General features: G+C 34.1%; 1 protein-coding gene across 2 annotated transcripts in view; it reads right to left on the reverse strand.

The window, feature by feature from the left end:
- LOC137408305 (hepatocyte growth factor receptor-like) overlaps positions 1–20,156 on the reverse strand; it is a 106,812-nt gene that overhangs the window by 79,398 nt on the left and 7,258 nt on the right. Inside the window, exons 2-5 of one of the 2 annotated variants that reach the window (XM_068094783.1) lie at positions 16,066–16,268; positions 15,157–15,329; positions 11,669–11,995; positions 216–428 (exon numbers count right to left, since the gene is read on the reverse strand). In XM_068094783.1, coding sequence (XP_067950884.1) covers positions 216–428; positions 11,669–11,995; positions 15,157–15,329; positions 16,066–16,124 — 772 coding nt within the window. In that variant the 5' untranslated portion in view covers positions 16,125–16,268. The other variant, XM_068094785.1, reaches the window with a different exon arrangement.

Here is a 20,156-nt window from a genome sequence, read left to right on the forward strand (position 1 = left end):
GGCTAATTCTGATCAACTCATTTTGAAGTGGAAAGCATAATTTCTTTAGCTTATACTCATCTAGGTCACCATCAGGATAACATAAACTTGGTGAAGCTGTCTGGTGACAAAGATCATAGGTTTGGCATTGAAAAGACTGTGGTTGGGGCCCTGCCTGCCAACCTGATTGATGACAGAACTCAGACTACTCTTGTGAACATATTTAGTAAGCATACGATCAAATCGAGCTTCTAATAGCGGGCCATTCAGAGGCTCTCCTTCTTCCCATTTATTTGAGCCCGCGACCAGAGTTTTATTCCAATCATTTGTGTCCATCTTGGATATGCCACCCTCATGTGTGACATACAAATAGCTGAAGGTGCTATCAGCAACGAATGCCCAGGTTTCAACGAATTCTTCGGGGTTCTGATACCTTAGAGTCACTTCATCTGTAATCAGGTTTATAAAAATTAGTAATTATCTACACTTGACAAAGTACGCTAGCCACTCAAAATGGCTGATACTTTTGCAATGATATACTAATAAGCTATAAATGAAAATGTGTAAAAAGAAACGAAGCCGCAAAAGAAGAGGTCAAAGATATTTTATTGTGCCTTACTAGCATACATGTCATACTTATTCATGTTAATATGTGTCACTATATTATTGTTATAGCATGCATGTGTGTCTGAGCTATAACTGAAAATACAAATAAAGTGATTGCTTTCAAGACCAGTGTACTTACACAATATGTACAGTAAATACAATATACGGTACATAAATACATATAAATTCATACATATATAAACAAATATATATAAATAAATATGTATGTAAATTTATATACACGTGTATATATACACATGTATATATACACGTGTATATATACATGTGTATATATACACGTGTATATATACACATGTATATATACACGTGTATATATACACATGTATATATACACATGTATATATACACATGTATATATACACATGTATATATATTTCTCAAAGTATGTCTGTCAATCTAGCTATAGCTACCGTGCACGCTGATTATTTTACCGATGCGGCCACGCGTTACGATGCCCCTGACCCCGTTAAGAAATGTATTTTTTAAGGTTCAATTACTATATCTGGGGTCAAGGCCAATTCTTCTCACGCAGACAATTATATCGAAACATTTTGGGACCCAAGTATATGCAACACGATGCTTCTTCGTCTTTGTTTCGTTAGGGCAAATTGGTTCGGCCCACTAAATCAACAATAATTTATCCCGACCTTGAAATTTGGCGATTAGTGTACCGATTATATACAGTAGAATCTCGGTTCTCGAACGCTTTGGTTTTCATTAAAAGATTTTGAAATTTGTTCATCTCGGATCTCAAACATAAATTTGGAGCAAACCGGAGCATGGGCATTGAAATTGGAACAGCTCCGGAAAAAGTATGAAAACATTCGTTACAAATAGAGAAGCAATTTATGCTTCAAATTCTTTACAAAAAGGGAGGAACCGTCTGGAACGACATCTCCTTTAACGAAGAGATTTGCTAAGGAGATAACCCCTCCAGTCGAGTTACCCAAAATTGTTTTGGAGAAAGATTCTCTTTCAAAGGTTTGAAGTAAACGAGCCATTGCTGTTTATATTTTCTTTTTCCTATGATTTTTGATGTAACTGATCTGTTGCATTTTTGCTGTTTCATTATCATTTTCTGCAATTCTTGCCATTATATCTTAACCTTTATTGTTTATGATGTTTTAAGAGAAAAACATACAATATGTTTACTTTTGTTTTCTTTTTCCATCATCGAAAACATGGAAAACCTTTTGTTAAAATTAAACACGATCTATATCTACCCGGTTTTATTTATAGTATGCAGTATACTGTACAGTTTATGGTGTGACATGTAAAATACTTTACCAAAGTTGTTTTCTCCCCTTGGAATGAATTAAAATGTACTTGCTTATATATACATTTTCCAAAATATATACGTTGAATCGACATTTCGTAGTTTACATACTTGTTATTTATTTTACATCTACATTTAGTTCGTTACTAATTTATTCCAGCTGCTCAGGAGACTTTTTCCCAGCTACATTATGTTTTTGGCTTCTGATTTGGTACCTCGCGTTCCACAATCATTAAATATGAACAAAATCTTTGTTCGTTTAAAAAATATTCTAGGTTATTTTTTTTAATTAAAATTAAAACATTTTGGTTTGTATGAATATTTTTAATTTTGTTCTTTATCTATTTATCGATTATTTTACTAGCGATATAGTATATTAACCAGCACTATTTCCTTTCGTCAACAGCCGAATGTTTCGTTCGTTAAATGCGTGCTTCAAAAAAGTTCCTATCAGTGCTTGCTTTGTGCATTAGCTTACACATTTTTCCTTCTAAACCTAACCAATTAGTAATTCGTAATTATTTTCACATTTTACAACAACCATTTGTAGGACTAGAAATTCTCCTGTCATACAGCCAATGTGCATTAGGATAACTGCAATGGTAGCTGTAATGTACTGGGTGTTATTATGTACAACAAACAGCAATAATGAAAGGAAAAGATTGTTTATATCTCTCCCCCGTCATAGGATAAATGCAATATTAGAAGTAAAATGCACTGATATTATTAGAATAACCAATATTAATAATATAGTAATACAGTAATAATAAAAAACCAATGCACAATTTTGTTTACATTTCAAAACATCATAGCAACCAATATCAAGAAATTGTGATATTTCTATAGATTTTTAGAAAATCTATTTAACAAAACTATTTAGAAAAAATAATAACAGTAACATATTGCCCAATATCGGCCACTATATACTTCGATCTTGTAAATTCGAATGCTTATCCTTATAATTAAATCTTATAAAATTGAATAATTATTCTTACAATTAAATATTGCAATAATCTCATAAGAATCGTTAGAAAAAATATCATCGTCATTTCCTTTACTTTCACTGTTTTAGACATCAGTTGGAATGCCAAAGTACTCAAGTGTCCAAAATTTCAGTTACTTTGAAATCGGCAAAACGGAAATGATTAATTTTCAGTGCTTCTACGTTAATTACAGAAACCTTTGGCAATTCGACAATGCCATAGACTGGTGAAATGTGCACGTTTTTTTTCTTGTGAAATGCGCATGACTTAATGGTTCTATTCTCTGTTGGTCGGCGTTTCATTTGCCGGTCTTAATTTTAATAAAAATAAGGCTTGTCAAGTTTTAATAACGATTTTGAGCCGAATAAATCTGTCTATTTATGTATAATCCGATCAGATGGGTAAGGTTTAGGAAATTTTCTACAAATAATAAAGCTTTGATAACATAGGTTTATATGTGTTTTGTATCGTTATTATACTTAAACGACTCTATTGAAAAATGGTTAAATTTGTTGATGAGATTTCGGTACAAGGGTTTGCGACGGCTGTTGATGAATAATTTTTGTGAGTTGTGTGCACATATGTATTTATCATAAAGCTCCCAAACAATCGCTTCGCTCGTGTTTTGTCATGGGATTAATGTAAGATTATTTGTAAGATTTATTGTTAGTATAAGTTATTCCTTATATTTACATACACTTACATACTTATTTTATCTCTTAACTTATTCCAACTACACAAAACACTCATGATATGTAGTTTGAATGTTAGAATGGCAAATGTTGCTATATATGTTAAGTACAAATCAATTTTCTGTCCAAAGACTTTTTTATTACTCCGGTAGCACATCTAATAGTTATACATATGCATATATAGCTATGTATATGCATAGCTTTTACTGATATATATATATATATATCTATATATATATATATATAAATTTGGTAAGAAATTTATTAAAATTTGACTAAGCAAAAAATTACTAAAAGTTTCGTATTACACAAAAGGTGTGTAACACTCATCAGATAAAATGCTTAGTGAGGACTATACACAAGATTCTGCATTAGCTGGTAAGCTGAAATAAAAGCTCAGGTATTAAAAGCTAGATGGATAAGATCTATTATGTAATGCTATTTCGTAAAAGGTGTTTCTTAGCATGTCTACATGTAGATATAAGTTCACTACGTTTGTTAAGAGTTGCCTTCTCAGGTCTGTAAATGATGAAATATTTTTCTAATGTACATAATCTGCACTTTCCGGTGCTTTTAGAGTATGGCTTGGCGTGTGATAAAATCTTCCAGGCTATGTTGTAGTCAGCGCCGCTTTCCTTGAGTTCCCATATGTGGCTGCTTAGCTCGGTAGAGTAGCGTTTAGAAATGTCCTTGAATGTGGATTTGTGAAGGTTATATCTAGTTTTGAAGCTGTTTTCGGTTAGCCCTACATATGTGGCTGCAGGTTTATTGTTATCAGTGGTAGTTACGCTTGCCTGGTATATCACTGATTTTGCTAAGCAATTGTCTGGTAATGGGCAGGTGTTCTTATTCCTGCAATTGCAGCCAGGATTAGTTGTTTCTAGATGGTTCAGTGACAGCAGCCTCTGATTGTGAGAGTTGATAGCCTGTTTCACATTGTTCATGCAGCTATAGCTTAATTTGAAAGAGCATCACAGCATCACAGAAAGAGATAAGGCAATAATACTACACACCAAAAAGTCAATCTTGTATAATAATGGACAGCCATGGGGTAAGAAAACTTCCCAAAATCTCTTTGATGTAACTATGGGATGTTTTGATGGTGCTGAAACATGTGAGCTAGTAGGCGCATACATATTGTACCAAATATCTAAAAAATACAATAACAAATTTGGACTATATAGAGACGATGGTCTGGGAGCTTTACACGCAACCCCCCGCCAAGTTGACAACATCAAGAAAGACCTGTGCGCTATCTTTAGCTCACATGATCTAAGAATACTAATAGAAGCCAACAGGAAGATAGTAAATTTTCTAGACGTAACCCTAAACCTAGAAAACGGGAAGTATGAGCCCTACACTAAGCCAAACACCACCATTACCTATGTTCACAAAGATTCAAACCACCCGCCTAACATCATTAAAAATATACCACTGGCAATCAACAAAAGACTCTCAGAAATTTCATCAGATGGAAATGCCTTCAGCAAAGCTGCACCTATTTATCAGGAAGCCTTAAGAAAAAGCGGATACCAACACAAGCTAGAATTCTCTTCACCTAAAGCTACACCACTAAAGGCTAGACATAGACAAAGAAAAAGAAACATAATCTGGTATAACCCCCCTTACAGCAACACCGTACACACCAACATCGGGAAAACTTTCTTTAAATTAATCGATGAAGAATTCTCTACTGACCACAAGCTACACAAAATCTTTAACAGAAGTATTATTAAATTAAGCTATAGCTGCATGAACAATGTGAAACAGGCTATCAACTCTCACAATCAGAGGCTGCTGTCACTGAACCATCTAGAAACAACTAATCCTGGCTGCAATTGCAGGAATAAGAACACCTGCCCATTACCAGACAATTGCTTAGCAAAATCAGTGATATACCAGGCAAGCGTAACTACCACTGATAACAATAAACCTGCAGCCACATATGTAGGGCTAACCGAAAACAGCTTCAAAACTAGATATAACCTTCACAAATCCACATTCAAGGACATTTCTAAACGCTACTCTACCGAGCTAAGCAGCCACATATGGGAACTCAAGGAAAGCGGCGCTGACTACAACATAGCCTGGAAGATTTTATCACACGCCAAGCCATACTCTAAAAGCACCGGAAAGTGCAGATTATGTACATTAGAAAAATATTTCATCATTTACAGACCTGAGAAGGCAACTCTTAACAAACGTAGTGAACTTATATCTACATGTAGACATGCTAAGAAACACCTTTTACGAAATAGCATTACATAATAGATCTTATCCATCTAGCTTTTAATACCTGAGCTTTTATTTCAGCTTACCAGCTAATGCAGAATCTTGTGTATAGTCCTCACTAAGCATTTTATCTGATGAGTGTTACACACCTTTTGTGTAATACGAAACTTTTAGTAATTTTTTGCTTAGTCAAATTTTAATAAATTTCTTACCAAATTTATAGTAAGCTCTACTTTAGTATCGAGCACTTTATGCTGACTTTTAGCTTATACTTTATTGTATATATATATATATATATATACATGTATATATCAGTAAAGCAGACGATAACTTTAGATAAAACACTTCATTACTGTTAGTGTTAGTAATGAAGTGTTTTATCTAAAATTATAGTCTGTTTTACTGATTTCAACTTGGCTCAGATTTTATCATTGAGCACTTTGCTCGGATTTTACGCTTTTACTCGTGTATATATTATAGATATATATATATATATATACATGTATGTATACATATTTATATATATACAATGTATATATATGTAAACATGTATACATATATATATCTATACAAATATATATATACGCATATAGATAAGCAGCTAGCCGGAAACGCATACACTGAGCAGCATAATCATGTTGCAGGTGTTGTATACAGAAGTCTATGTGATGAGTATGGCCTTAATAAACCACAACGCTGGTGGGAAGCTCCTGGTAAGGTCAATGAGAATGACCTTGGTAAGATCTTCTGGGACTTCTACATCCGGACTGACAAGCATGTCCTAGCAAACCAACCAGATATAGTGGTGGTGGAAAAGGAGAAAATGGGGCTACTATAATAGATATAGCAGTATCCAATGACTACAATATAGCCAGCAAAGAAAAAGTGGAAAAATACCTCACTCTTGGAGAATAGATTGCAAAATGCTGGGATGCAAGAACAACTGTAATTCCAGTAGTCATTGATGCACTGGCCGCAATAACACCTGTGCATAAAATGTGGCTTGCCCAGATACCGGCAACAATCAACTCATGTGAGTTGAAAAAAAGTGTGATATCGGGAACAGCTAAGATCTTGAGGCGAGTGCTCAAACTTCCAGATCTCCGGTAAGAGATTGGAGTTAGAGCAGAAATTACCACCCATATGGGTTAACCAAAGTGAAGGAACAATTTTTGTATACATATATACAGTCAAACATGGATAACTCGGCCACGGATAGCTCGAAAACATGGTTAATTCGAACGGTTTCTTTGGTCCGTTCCCAGGTAATGATAAATTGCTATAGATAACTCGAATTCAACACTGTTAATTCGAACTGTTTTTTTGCCCAACGGCTACCGAAACGGTTGTTATCGCTTTAGAAAATCACTTTATTCAAAGCCATAGAGGTAAACCTCATCTTTTCGTAATTCATAAGCGTTGTTATTACCACCATCGGCAAAATAATTTTGTCAACGACTTTTCTAAAGGTTTGGTCAAATTTGATTTATACTGCTATACGATTAATAGCACGGGCTTGCCGGGTCACGGGCGCAAGGATTTTCGCCACGCACATACAAAACAAAAACAGCATGTTGTTTTGTATGTGCGTGGCGAAAATCCTTGAGTGCGTGACCCGGCTAGCCCGTGACGAATAGTTTTCCGACGTTGATTCCGTGTTCAATCAACGTCGGAATGTTGAATGTTTAAAACGTCTTAAAATTGTTTTTATTAAACGTATACGTTGTCTTAGCTAAAAAAAACTATTCATCGTTTGACCTAAACACAGAATACGTGTGTACATTCAATAAGTATCCATTCAAAAAGCGTGAGTGATATACAATGTACCGTTAAACCTCGTAAAACTTTTAATTGAACTGCCTCGGAGTGTTGCTCTTAACGAATCCCAGGTAAAGTAAGGGATTTTTCTTTGGTAACTTTTTCTTGAAGTTGCATAAAATTCAAGAAAAATCGGAAAAATTGATCGTGGGTAAAAGGCTCAAAAGAAAAAGATGTCTTTTCTTTTGAGCATTTCAACAACGATCAAGTTTTGCCAATGTCAATCTAAAAAAACGTCCTGGCAATAACATCACCTCAAACAACAAACCAATCTCAAGTGATAGAAAAATCTCCATACTTTTTGATAAAAACGTTTTAAACTTTACATTAGAAGCATTTAATTTGAAACAAGCCATTTGTGCTTTTGATTTATATTATAGTTTGCATATGTACATGTATCTACTAATAAATAAGTAAATACATGGACTTGTGACAGTGCTCTGATAACTTGAATGCTCTGATAATTCGAACACTTTTGCTCGGTCCCGTGAAGTTCGAGTTATCCATGTTTGACTGTATATATTTACAAATACAGATTTATATGTTAAATACAAATAAATTTTCTGTCCAAAGACGTTTTTATTACTCGAGCAACGCCGGGTTTTACCGCTAGACCCACGACTAAACACAAGCGAAGCGATTGTTAGGGAGCTTTATGATAAATGCATATGTGCGCACAACTCACAAAAATTATTCATCAACGCCTGTCGCAAACCCTTGTACCAAAATCTCACCAACAAATTTAACTATTTTTCTATGGAGTCGTTTAAGTATAATAACGATACAAAACACATATAAACCTATTTAAATATGTTACCAAGTCTTTGCAATTTGTAGACAATATCCTAAACCTTACCCATATGTTCGGATTATACATAAATAGACAGATTAATTTGGCCTAAAATCGCTATTAAAACTTTGACAAGCCTTTTTTAATCAAAATTAAGACCGGCCAACGAAACGCCGATAAGGCCGTGCGACAGAGAGTAAAATTATTAAGTCGTGCGCATTTCACAAGAAAAACGTGCACATTTCATCATTCTATGGCATTATCCAATTGCCGAAGGTTTCTGTAACAAATGTAACAGTACTGAAAAGTAATCGTTTCTTTTTTGCCGATTTTAAGTAGGTATAACTGACGTTTTGGACACTTATAATGAGTACTTTGTTATTCCAACTGATGTCCAAAGCAGTGAAAGTAAAGGGAACGACGATGATATTTTTTTAACCATTCTTATAAGATTATTACGATGTTTAATTATAAGAACAATTATTCGATTTTATAAGATTTAATTATAAGAATAGTCATTCGAATTTACAACACCAAAGTATATAGTGACCAATAATGGGCAATATGGTACTGCTATTATTTTTTCTAAATAATTTTGTTAAATAGATTTTCTAAAAAACTAGATAAATATCACAACTTCTTGATATTGGTTGCTATGACGTTTTGAAATGTAAACAAAATTGTGCATTGGTTTTCTATAATTACTGTATTACTATATTAATAATATTGGTTATTCTAATAATATCAGTGCATTTTATATCTAATATTGCATTTTTCCTATTGCAGGGGGAAGATATAAACATATAATCTTTTCCTTTCATTATTGCTGTTTGTTGTACATAATAACACCCAGTACATTACAGCTACTATTGCAGGTATCCTATTGCACTGCAGTGCCATTTGACGGCTAATATTGCATTTCTCAACTATCAATACCCTTTCTTTTTTCCAATATCACTTTGGTCGTGGGCTGTATGACATTGGAATTTCTAGTATATATATATATATATATATATATATATATATATATATATATATATAGTGAAACTTGGCTAACTAGACCTTCACAGGACCGAGAGCAATTGTTCGAGTTATCAGAGCGTTCAAGTTATGAGAACATTGCCACAAGTGCATGTATTTATCAGTACATATACAAACTATATATAAATCAAAAGCATTGATTGCTTGTTGTAAGTTAACTTCGTTAACTCGAACAGTTTTTTGCCCAACGGCTACCAAGATGGTTGTTATCACTTTAGAATATCACTTTATTCCAAGCCATAGAGATAAACATAAACTTTTAGTAGTTCTTAGGCGTCATTATTACCGATATCAGCAAAATATCTTCGTTAACGACTTTCCTAAAGGTTTGCAAAAAATCAAATTTTATCAAACATCCGGGGATAGCTTTCCGAAAGCAAGGTAACCTTCAGATAAACTTATAGAAAAATTGGTTTTTGTTAAAACGCTAAAAAAATATGCCTCTTTTTCTTAGCGTTTCAACCGCGATCAAGTTTTGCCTATTTTAATCTGAAAACGTCCTGGCAGACACATCACCTAAAACAAACAAACAAATCTTAAGTAATAGGAAAATATTCATACTTTCTGATAGAAATTGTTAAAACATTACATGAGAAGCCCCTTAAGGGTCGAGTTATCTAAAGCAATTTATCATTGCGTGGAAACGGACCAAACAAATCTGTTCGAGTTAACCATGTGTTCGAGCTATTCAATGGCGAGTTATCCGAGTTTCACTGTATATATATACTAGTGGTACAACCCGGCGTTGCTCGGGTAATAAAAACGTCTTTGGACAGAAAATTTATTTGTATTTAACATATAACAGCATTTGCCATTTCAACTTTCAAACTACATATCATGAGAAAAATGTTGTGTGTAATTGAAATAAATTAAGAGAAAAAATAAAAACAACTGTAAAGGTTTTCAAACTTTGTCACACAATTGTCAAACTTCATATCATGAGAAAAATGTTTCTTGCAGGTCAAATAAATTAAAAGAATTAAAACGACTATAAAAAGGTTTAGACGTAAATGTGAAATAATTAGCAAATAAACTATTTCGCTAAATTAGCAAATAAATTAATTAGCTAAATTAAGTAGGTTTTGCTATGATTACAATAAAATATGATTTGGTAATTTAATAATATAATTAATATGAACTGAGAAAATAAAATAAAATTCTTGAATATGTAGAATTAATAATAACAATTTTTGCACAAAAGTGAGTGTGTATAAAAAAAGGTTACTGTTCCACCCGAAGCTATCCATCAAAACTTTGTATACGACAATACTGGTACATCTCGATACCAGTACAAATGTAAAAATGAGATATCGTACTGTCTTTGTCTGATCGAATGGAGAAATAATGTCGAGGCTCTTCCCACTGAGACAATATCATTGTCTGCGTGAGAAGAATTGGCCTTGACCCCAGATATAATAATTAAATCTTACGAAAAATATTTCTTAACGGGGGCATCGTAACACGTGGCCGCAATGCTAAAATAATTAGTGTGTGCATACTAATAGCTATAGCTGGACATACGCAACAAGATACACAAATACACACAATACACTGCTATATATATATATATATAAATTTGGTAAGAAATTTATTAAAATTTGACTAAGCAAAAATTACTAAAAGTTTCGTATTACACAAAAGGTGTGTAACACTCATCAGATAAAATGCTAAGCATTTTATCTGATGAGTGTTACACACCTTTTGTGTAATACGAAACTTTTAGTAATTTTTTGCTTAGTCAAATTTTAATAAATTTCTTACCAAATTTATAGTAAGCTCTACTTTAGTATCGAGCACTTTATGCTGACTTTTAGCCTATACTTTATTGTATATATATATATATATATATATATATATATATATATACATATATAGTAACTAAAAGCAGGTGCAAAAGTATATAAAAAGAGAACTCTACACTAAAATCCTAAAAGATAATTAGTGGAGTATGAAATATTTGAAAAAAATATTAAGAAGAAAGTAAACTTTTAGTAATTGCGCTACAAATTTGTTTCGTGCGATGCAATCATCAGACGCGGCTGTACCAGAATTTTAGTACAACCGCGTCTGATGAGTGCATCGCACGAAACAAATTTGTAGCGCAATTACTAAAAGTTTACTTCTTAATATTTTTTTTCAAATATATATATCTACATATATGTACATGACGGATATGTTGTACAGCAACTTGTAACCATGAGACTTCCTAGTTATGAGTACTAACACGCACCTGTGCTAAGGTTATGCTCTATTATTGAGCTTGGCTCGTATGTCAAGTAAAAGAATCTATTTCTCTCTTGATCGTGTAAGATGCTGAATGGTCCAGGTATATTTGCCTCCAATGCCGGGACTGTACCAGTGAAACTTCCACCAAAGTCACACCTCCCAACAAAGGTGCGTGTCCTTCGACTATCTTTATTCACGGTTCTTATGCAGTTGTTTTTGTTGTCGGCGACAAGGATGTCCTCACCATTATTATACTGCGCAGCATCAACAACATTACTAAAAGTTGCATAACCCCCAAAACTTTCGTTATAGCCTGAGCCATTCTCCTTTCCTATAATATGACAACTGTATGATCAACCTTACTTCAAGTCATCAACTTTTTTATATGATATATGCATATATATTACTTTATTGGTAATAATTTCATTTAAAACAGATATGTTCTCCAAGTTATGCCATTCAAGAATCATAAAATAGACAACAGGTAACAGGCATAAATGGTTTGATATAATAGAGTGTTTAAAATACCTTTTTCTGTTAAGAGAGTAAAGATTTTGTTGTGGATATTGGATATTCTGTTTTTGACAACAATATTTTTGCGCTGAGCTAATCTAGTGGCTACAAATATTTCTTAGTTATTTACTTCACATGTTGATAGACATATTACTATGTTATGTACACACATGTTGATAGACATATTATTATGTTATGTACACACATGTTGATAGACATATTATTATGTTATGTATACACATGTTGATAGACATACTATTGTGTTATGTACACACATGTTGATAGACATATTATTATGTTATGTACACACATGTTGATAGACATATTATTATGTTATGTACACACATGTTGATGGACATATTATTATGTTATGTATGCACATGTTGATAGACATATTATTATGTTACGTATACACATGTTGATAGACATATTATTGTGTTATGTCTACACATGTTGATAGACATATTATTATGTTATGTATACACATGTTGATAGACATACTATTGTGTTATGTACACACATGTTGATAGACATATTATTATGTTATGTACACACATGTTGATGGACATATTATTATGTTATGTATGCACATGTTGATAGACATATTATTATGTTACGTATACACATGTTGATAGACATATTATTGTGTTATGTACACACATGTTGATAGACATATTATTATGTTATGTATGCACATGTTGATAGACATATTATTATGTTATGTATACACATGTTGATAGACATACTATTGTGTTATGTACACACATGTTGATAGACATATTATTATGTTATGTACACACATGTTGATAGACATATTATTATGTTATGTACACACATGTTGATAGACATATTATTATGTTATGTATACACATGTTGATAGACATACTATTGTGTTATGTACACACATGTTGATAGACATATTATTATGTTATGTACACACATGTTGATAGACATATTATTATGTTATGTACACACATGTTGATGGACATATTATTATGTTATGTATGCACATGTTGATAGACATATTATTATGTTACGTATACACATGTTGATAGACATATTATTGTGTTATGTACTACTATCCGACTAGGTTGTACATTATGATAAAGACAAAGTTGAAGGTTAATTTAAAGCGTGTCACAGTAAACTTGTTTTTATTAAGGTCATGTCAAGGTCAAGGCAAGCGTCTAGTGTTCAGCTTAAGTAACCGCTAGTCATGGCTGTTTTCTAAAGGTTGACTTGCAACAAAATTCACATTACAGTGATTTGATATCAAAAGATTCACCATGTCTTACTCTGTTGTGTTGTAGGTGCAAAATATGTGGGAATGTGATTACAAGCTCTTAAAAGCTAAAAAATGAACAGTTATTCGCAGCCACACGAGACCGCCGTAGTTTGAATTCTCTTTCCAAAACGGCTCAAATGTGACGTAGTTGTGGGAGATGGTTTCTGTTTACACTTTCATGCAACCTTATTCGTCGAAATATTTCCACAAATGTATTTCACGCATTCAATAAGACCATGTCTATTGTTCTTACGCGTCTGTTTTATCGTTATAGTAATGCTGTAATTTTTAGCACTGATATCTTATAATTTACCGTAAAAATTCATTTAATTTTTTAACCTTACCTCGAAGGAGTATATATCATTGTTTGATAATCAAGACGAGCCTATTGGTCACCTGTGATAATCGAAAAGTGCTGCGAAAATTGTTTGCGAAGTATTGGGTCACACGATCGGACTACGATTTGCCGATTAGATCGAGCCGAAACAAAACTGTCATGTAGCGAACATCTATATTTGATACGGGGTCTTCGGTAAAACCCGAAGTGTTTGTCATAAACTAGTGCTATGATAAGTTTTAAATTGAGGTTTTTATTGGCCTTTCAATTCACGTGAGAACATCACGTGACAAGACAATAACCATACTGTCATGATTACGTCACAGAAATAAACAGATTCTAATTAACGGCGGCTTTTCGCTTTTGAGCTTGTAGTCCCATTTTCAAATATTTTGCACCTACAACACAGCAGAGTAAGACATGGTGAATCTTTTAATACCAAATAACTGTCATGTGAATTTTGTTGCAAGTCAAACTTTGAGCTATCTTCTGGTTGCTATAAGAATGCCATAAATATGAATGGCCTTACTTGTTGTGGCAAACAACACAAAATAAAATGTCTGCGATACTGTTAGAATTGACTCACAGAGTGTCATTCGGTTTTGTGACATTCTTGTTGCGTAAATGGTAAAATTAGTTTAAAAAAGCCTTTTTATTTGAGTTGAAATAGTTTCAGATTTGCCTGCCTTGATATTAAATATTTTTAATAAGACGTGGAAGCCCTGTTTATGACATAATCTAGCAGCTGCCTTTACAATAAACCTGATAAGCCAATATTAAGCAAAAGGAGGGTTTTTCTCATATTTGAATGCCAAATAAAAGTTTTCATTTTCATGTCAAAACTCAAAACTCAAAACTGTCTAGGAAAAGTTGCTATGTTTAAGAACTCTAGAGCCTTATTGATTCAACATGGCAGCACCAATAGCATGTACAGAGGACGCAATTTTTAGTTGTATAAAATTATTTCTTCGAAAATGATATAAAAATCAACAAACAGTAATGTAATGTTATATAGAACAATAGTATTAATATTATTGATACATTGTCAAAACATTAAGATATGGAAATTATTGAACGTATAAACTGAACTATTATTTAGAGAGCTGACTGAACCAGTAAAAGTCATTCGAAAGCTCTAAAGAAAAGCTTTCACAAAAATCAGCCAAAAAACCTTGTTTCATGTATTAATTTACTTGTTTGAATAAACCTACATACGCACAGGCCTAGTAGGGTAAATATATGATCTAGGAATAGCGTAGTGTGAGGACAACTATCTTTATATTAAACAGACTATCTGTTTGTGTTCAAGCAGGTAGGTTTCCTTACATAATCCAAGTTAAGAACATTATGTACCTACCAGCAACGATTACGGCCCGCAGGTCTGGAGTAATTAGGGTGAGACTGTGCTGATTGGCTGCAATAAAACCCCCAGGATTCAACTGATCTTCCTGCAAGCTGTTTAATTCTCGTAGCTTGAAACTGTCTTCAATATCAAGTTGGGACAACTTCCCAAATGAAACCAGTGTCTCACTGTAAAGAACATAGTGGAAGGACTAAACCATATTATATATCTCTAGGTGTTTCATATCATATTACATGGACAACCACAGCCCTCCAGGTAAGAAGAACATTTCTTTTAGAGCATTTAGCTAGCAAGCAGCCAACTGACTTGTCGGTGATTATTGCGGTATGTGAGTGTGTGTATGTGAGTGAGTGCCCCCTCGGTTGGAAAGCTCTATGTGAAAAATAAAAGGGATAAACATCGCTGCCCTTTTGATTCTAAGACCCTCAGCTGCATATACCTTTACCTCGCCGTATGAAGACTTCATTGCAATTAGCTGTTTTATTCAAATATGTAACAAGTTTCAAGCTATTGGCAAAGTCATACATATTTCTAACTTATATATATATCTATATATATATATATATAAACATGCCGCTATAAAAACTGAACGACTTTTGTAACAGCAATATTTTGATATAAATATATATGAAAAAATTTTGGGAACCCAAAAGCATCCAAAACATACTTTGTAGAACAAGTTTTCTTTTTGAATTGGTTCCAAAGATCATGGTAACTGTCACCAACTCCCTGTCTTATCATTATTATCCCTGACACCTAAGGCTTCTTGAACATGTTGCCACCAGAAGGTAAACATTGTGACAGTAACAAATGGTTAAAATAACTAACAATTGTCTCAATAAACTGAAAAAATGTGCTTAGAATTTTAGCTAATTGAAAACCAATTTACTAGGTAAGTCTTACTTGTACTCCTGAGCTGTGTCAAAGGGTAGAAGGAACAGCAGTAATAGCGGAGCCAACATGTTTACCAGAAAACACTGTTGTAAGTAGTGAGGCAACCAGTGAAGACCCTCAGCTATACGGTTGACTTGTCAGGTGACGCATCCACCAAACACTTTAAGCTTACCGAAGCCAACTTCAGCGTATCAGCAGGATCCATCCCCTACCTATTAAACATGAGTGAACGCTACAAAGCTAATGAAAGAAATTTGAACAAAACGCTTCACTGAATATCGTTGATTGCTGGTTGCTTTCTTCTAGTGCAAAACTTGAATAATTTTGTTGGCATTGTTATTTGCAATTGAAAATCGACAAAATTATAGTGTAATCGACTAAATGCTAAAGAGTATCATGCCACATGATTGAATCGACTTGCCAACCGCTACATCACCGTGGTTAATGGATTAGCGATTGCTTCACAATATCACAAGCAGAAAAACATGAGAGCTCTTCTGTACTCTTCCTCTGAGAGCATGGTTACCATAGCTTATGAATCAGTAATGCAGATGAAATACAATAAAGAACAATATGAGTAATTTGCATCTGCGCACCGGTTGCAGTATAAAATTGATGGAATGCACTAAGCTTTATATTTAGTGTATTGCAGGAGTTACTCAAGAAGTTAGGCAGTCAAACCTTGATTCCTTTTGATACTTGCTTCGTGTGAGAGATATGATTGTAAATTGCAGCACATATTTTTATAAGAATACATCGCATTTTGTTTAATGGAATAATAATGCTTAAAATAATTATATATAGCATTGAAACAAATATAGTACAATTGTATATAAAAGCTATATAAAAGCTAAATTCAACAGCCTAAATTATATGTGAAAACTAAATTAATCAAATTATAATCAGTAAAAGATTGTTAGTATTACTTTACTATCATAGAGACATGTGAACAAAAGTATAGGCTCAGCATTGCTTATATTCAGTGGTAACGGAAGTGATAGAGATGCATGGTCTCACTTACCCTAGATATAGTTTAAATCAACTTAATTTATGTATTGTTATTTTTATATACTTGCCATATTCTATTAATAATTTTAATTCTTACCAACGTTTTTAGAATTTGTTTAGAAAACTGCACTATTTTGAGACATTTTGGATCAGAAGATCAAAACTCTAACAGACAAAAGGAACAGTAAACATAACAATGTGACGTCATCATAAAAGAAAACAAGCTGAACGTAAAGGAAACAGCTGCAAAAGGCCTTTGGCAGTCTTCACAGGCAGTCTTCGCAAGTCTGTAAGCTCAGCCCATCAGCATTCCCGACCCAGTGCTCAAGTGTATACTGAAACTCCAACAAAATTTCCAGCCATTTTGCTACCTGATTAGATGGTTTCTTCCTCATGCACAGTCAGCGGAGTGAAGCATGCTGGTTCAGAGCAGGAACAGCCGCCCATAAAATATGATCAGAAGTCTTTCATGGCCTTGACTACTGCCAACAACTCCCTCGTGTGACGCAGTAGCTCCTCTCGGCAAATATAAGTTTTGCTGAAGCGGGCAATCACTCGTTCTGCTTTGTCCTGGACGAGTATTGTCTCTACCCCACATCTGCTTGCATCCGTGTCCAATATGTACATCTGACTCGAATCTGCTAGCTGTTTACTGCATTACTGGTTTGTGAGAGATTGACTTGCAACGAAATTCACATTACAGTTATTTGATATCAAAAGATTCACCATGTCTTACTCTGTTGTGTAGTAGGTGCAAATATGTGGGAATGTGGTTACAAGCTCTTAAAAGCTAAAAAACCAACAGTTAATCGCAGCCACACGAGACCGCCGTAGTTTGTAATCTCTTTCCAAACGGCTCAAATGTGACGTAGTTGTGAGAGATGGTTTCTGTTTAGACTTTTATGCAACTTTATTCGTCGAAATATTTTCACAAATAAACTTTACGCATTCGATAAAACTATGTCTATTGTTCTTACGCGTCTGTTTTATTGTCATCGGGATGCTGTCACTAGCACTGATATCTTATAACCTACCGTAAAAATTCATTTAATTTTTTAACCTTACCTCGAAGGAGTACATATCATTGTCTGATAATCAAGACGAGCCTGTTGGTCAACTGTGATACTCGAAAAGTGCTGCGAAAATTATTTGCGAAGTATTGGGTCACATGATCAGATTATGACTTGACGATTAAATCAAGCCGAAACGAAACTGTAAAGTAGCAAGCATCTATGTTTGATACAGGGTCTTCAGTAAAACCCGAAGTGTTTGTCATAAATTAGTGCTACGAAAAGTTTTATATTGAGCTTTTTATTGGCTTTTCAATTCAGGTGAGAGCGTCACGTGACATGATGATAACCGAACTGTCATGACTACGTCATCGAAATAAAGAGATTCCAATCTACGGCGGCTTTTCGTTTTTGAGCTTTTAAGAGCTTGTAATCAAATTTACACATATTTTGTACCTACAACACAACAGAGTAAGACATGGTGAATCTTTTGATACCAAATAACTGTAATGTAGATTTTGTTGCAAGTCAACCTTTAAGATTTGCTATCCTTACTTTAGAGATGAAAAACTCTTGTAACGATATCTATCAAGGAATGTGGTATCTAAACAAGCATTTGGCATAGGCATGTTTGTTTAGCTTTGTACATATCTGTAAACTTGGATTTATCTTTGACAAGCTGCATGCACTCAATAATATGCGAATGACACATAATAGTTCTACTGAGAACAAACAATTCCATGGAACATCTCAAGATACATCAAACACGCTTGTTATAAGGCAAGTGCTAAAACCGTAAAGTTGAAAATCTTAAAATACTAATAAAGATCATCTACTATATAAACGGCAATCGTTGTCTGTCTGTCTATCTATCTATCTGTCCGCTTTATAGAATACCGTACTTTTCCGACTATTAGCCGCTACTAGGTATCTAGGGCGCATTACTGGGAGTCTTCGGTTACTACACGCCTCTATTATACATAACCTATTCATAGTTTCACACAGAGCACGTCATATCTGGTTAGCGTGCCTCTTTACGGCGCCCAACGACATTGGTGCGTTCGGAATAGCAAAATTGAGGCCGTGTGAAAAAGCACCGTTCTGAGTTCGGCAGCATATACAGCTATACAAATGTACTAATCATTAAATAAATTAATGAATAGTAATTTACATGCGATTAATATTTACTGCCAACGTGTACCGAGAAGGTCACACGAACGTTGATTTCTTGCGGTCACGGGAAAACGCAGTTCTTACCTACTACATTTCTACATAAAAAAGGTAGGTATTTCTTAATCAATGTTGTATTGTCTATGAATTGCCACACTTCCACTACATAAACCTTTCACTTGCGTCCGTGTACAAATTTAGCTATCGGCCTACTACCAGCCATTTTGCCGATACAGTAATACTTCAACTTACGAATGCTCCAACGTACGAGAAACTTGAGATACGAGCCAGCTTTCAAGCAAGTTTTAGCACTAACATACGAGCCATGTTTGAGATACGAGCACTTGAGTCAGTTGCCAAGTATGCCGGAAGTGTTTTATGAGAACAGAATCACTCTGTATTTTCCAACTGCTCAGGTTATACTTTTGTACAGTGTTTTTGTGCGTGATTTCCACTGCAGAATTATGTGAATTAAAAGTACTGTGCGTAGACCAAAAGTTTGTCAGTAAAATGAAAGATAATGCAGACTAAGCAAGTGATAACAATTGATATTAAACGGATAATTATTAAAAACAATGCGAAATGTGTATGCGTGATTGAGCTAGCTCGGCAATATAACAGAAATACGTTCATAATTATCAAACAAAAGGATTATATTCAGGGCATTTAGTTCGCAAAAAGACTAACCATAGTTTTTAAACGGCGCAGCGATCTTCACGACTGCTGATGGCATTGGACAAACAATTGGCCGGTGACAGCGTAACTGAAACGATGCTGTGTGAAAAGGCCGGCACTATCTATCCAAACTGTTTAATAGACATTCGGACAAGTTGGCTAATGGTCGTGCATTAACCATTTGTGACGACACCTGTGTTCGTCCTAATCGCAACATGTTGCAAGGGCGACAAAGGC

Source organism: Watersipora subatra, chromosome 11 (assembly GCF_963576615.1).
Source record: "Watersipora subatra chromosome 11, tzWatSuba1.1, whole genome shotgun sequence".
Lineage (NCBI taxonomy): Eukaryota > Metazoa > Bryozoa > Gymnolaemata > Cheilostomatida > Watersiporidae > Watersipora > Watersipora subatra.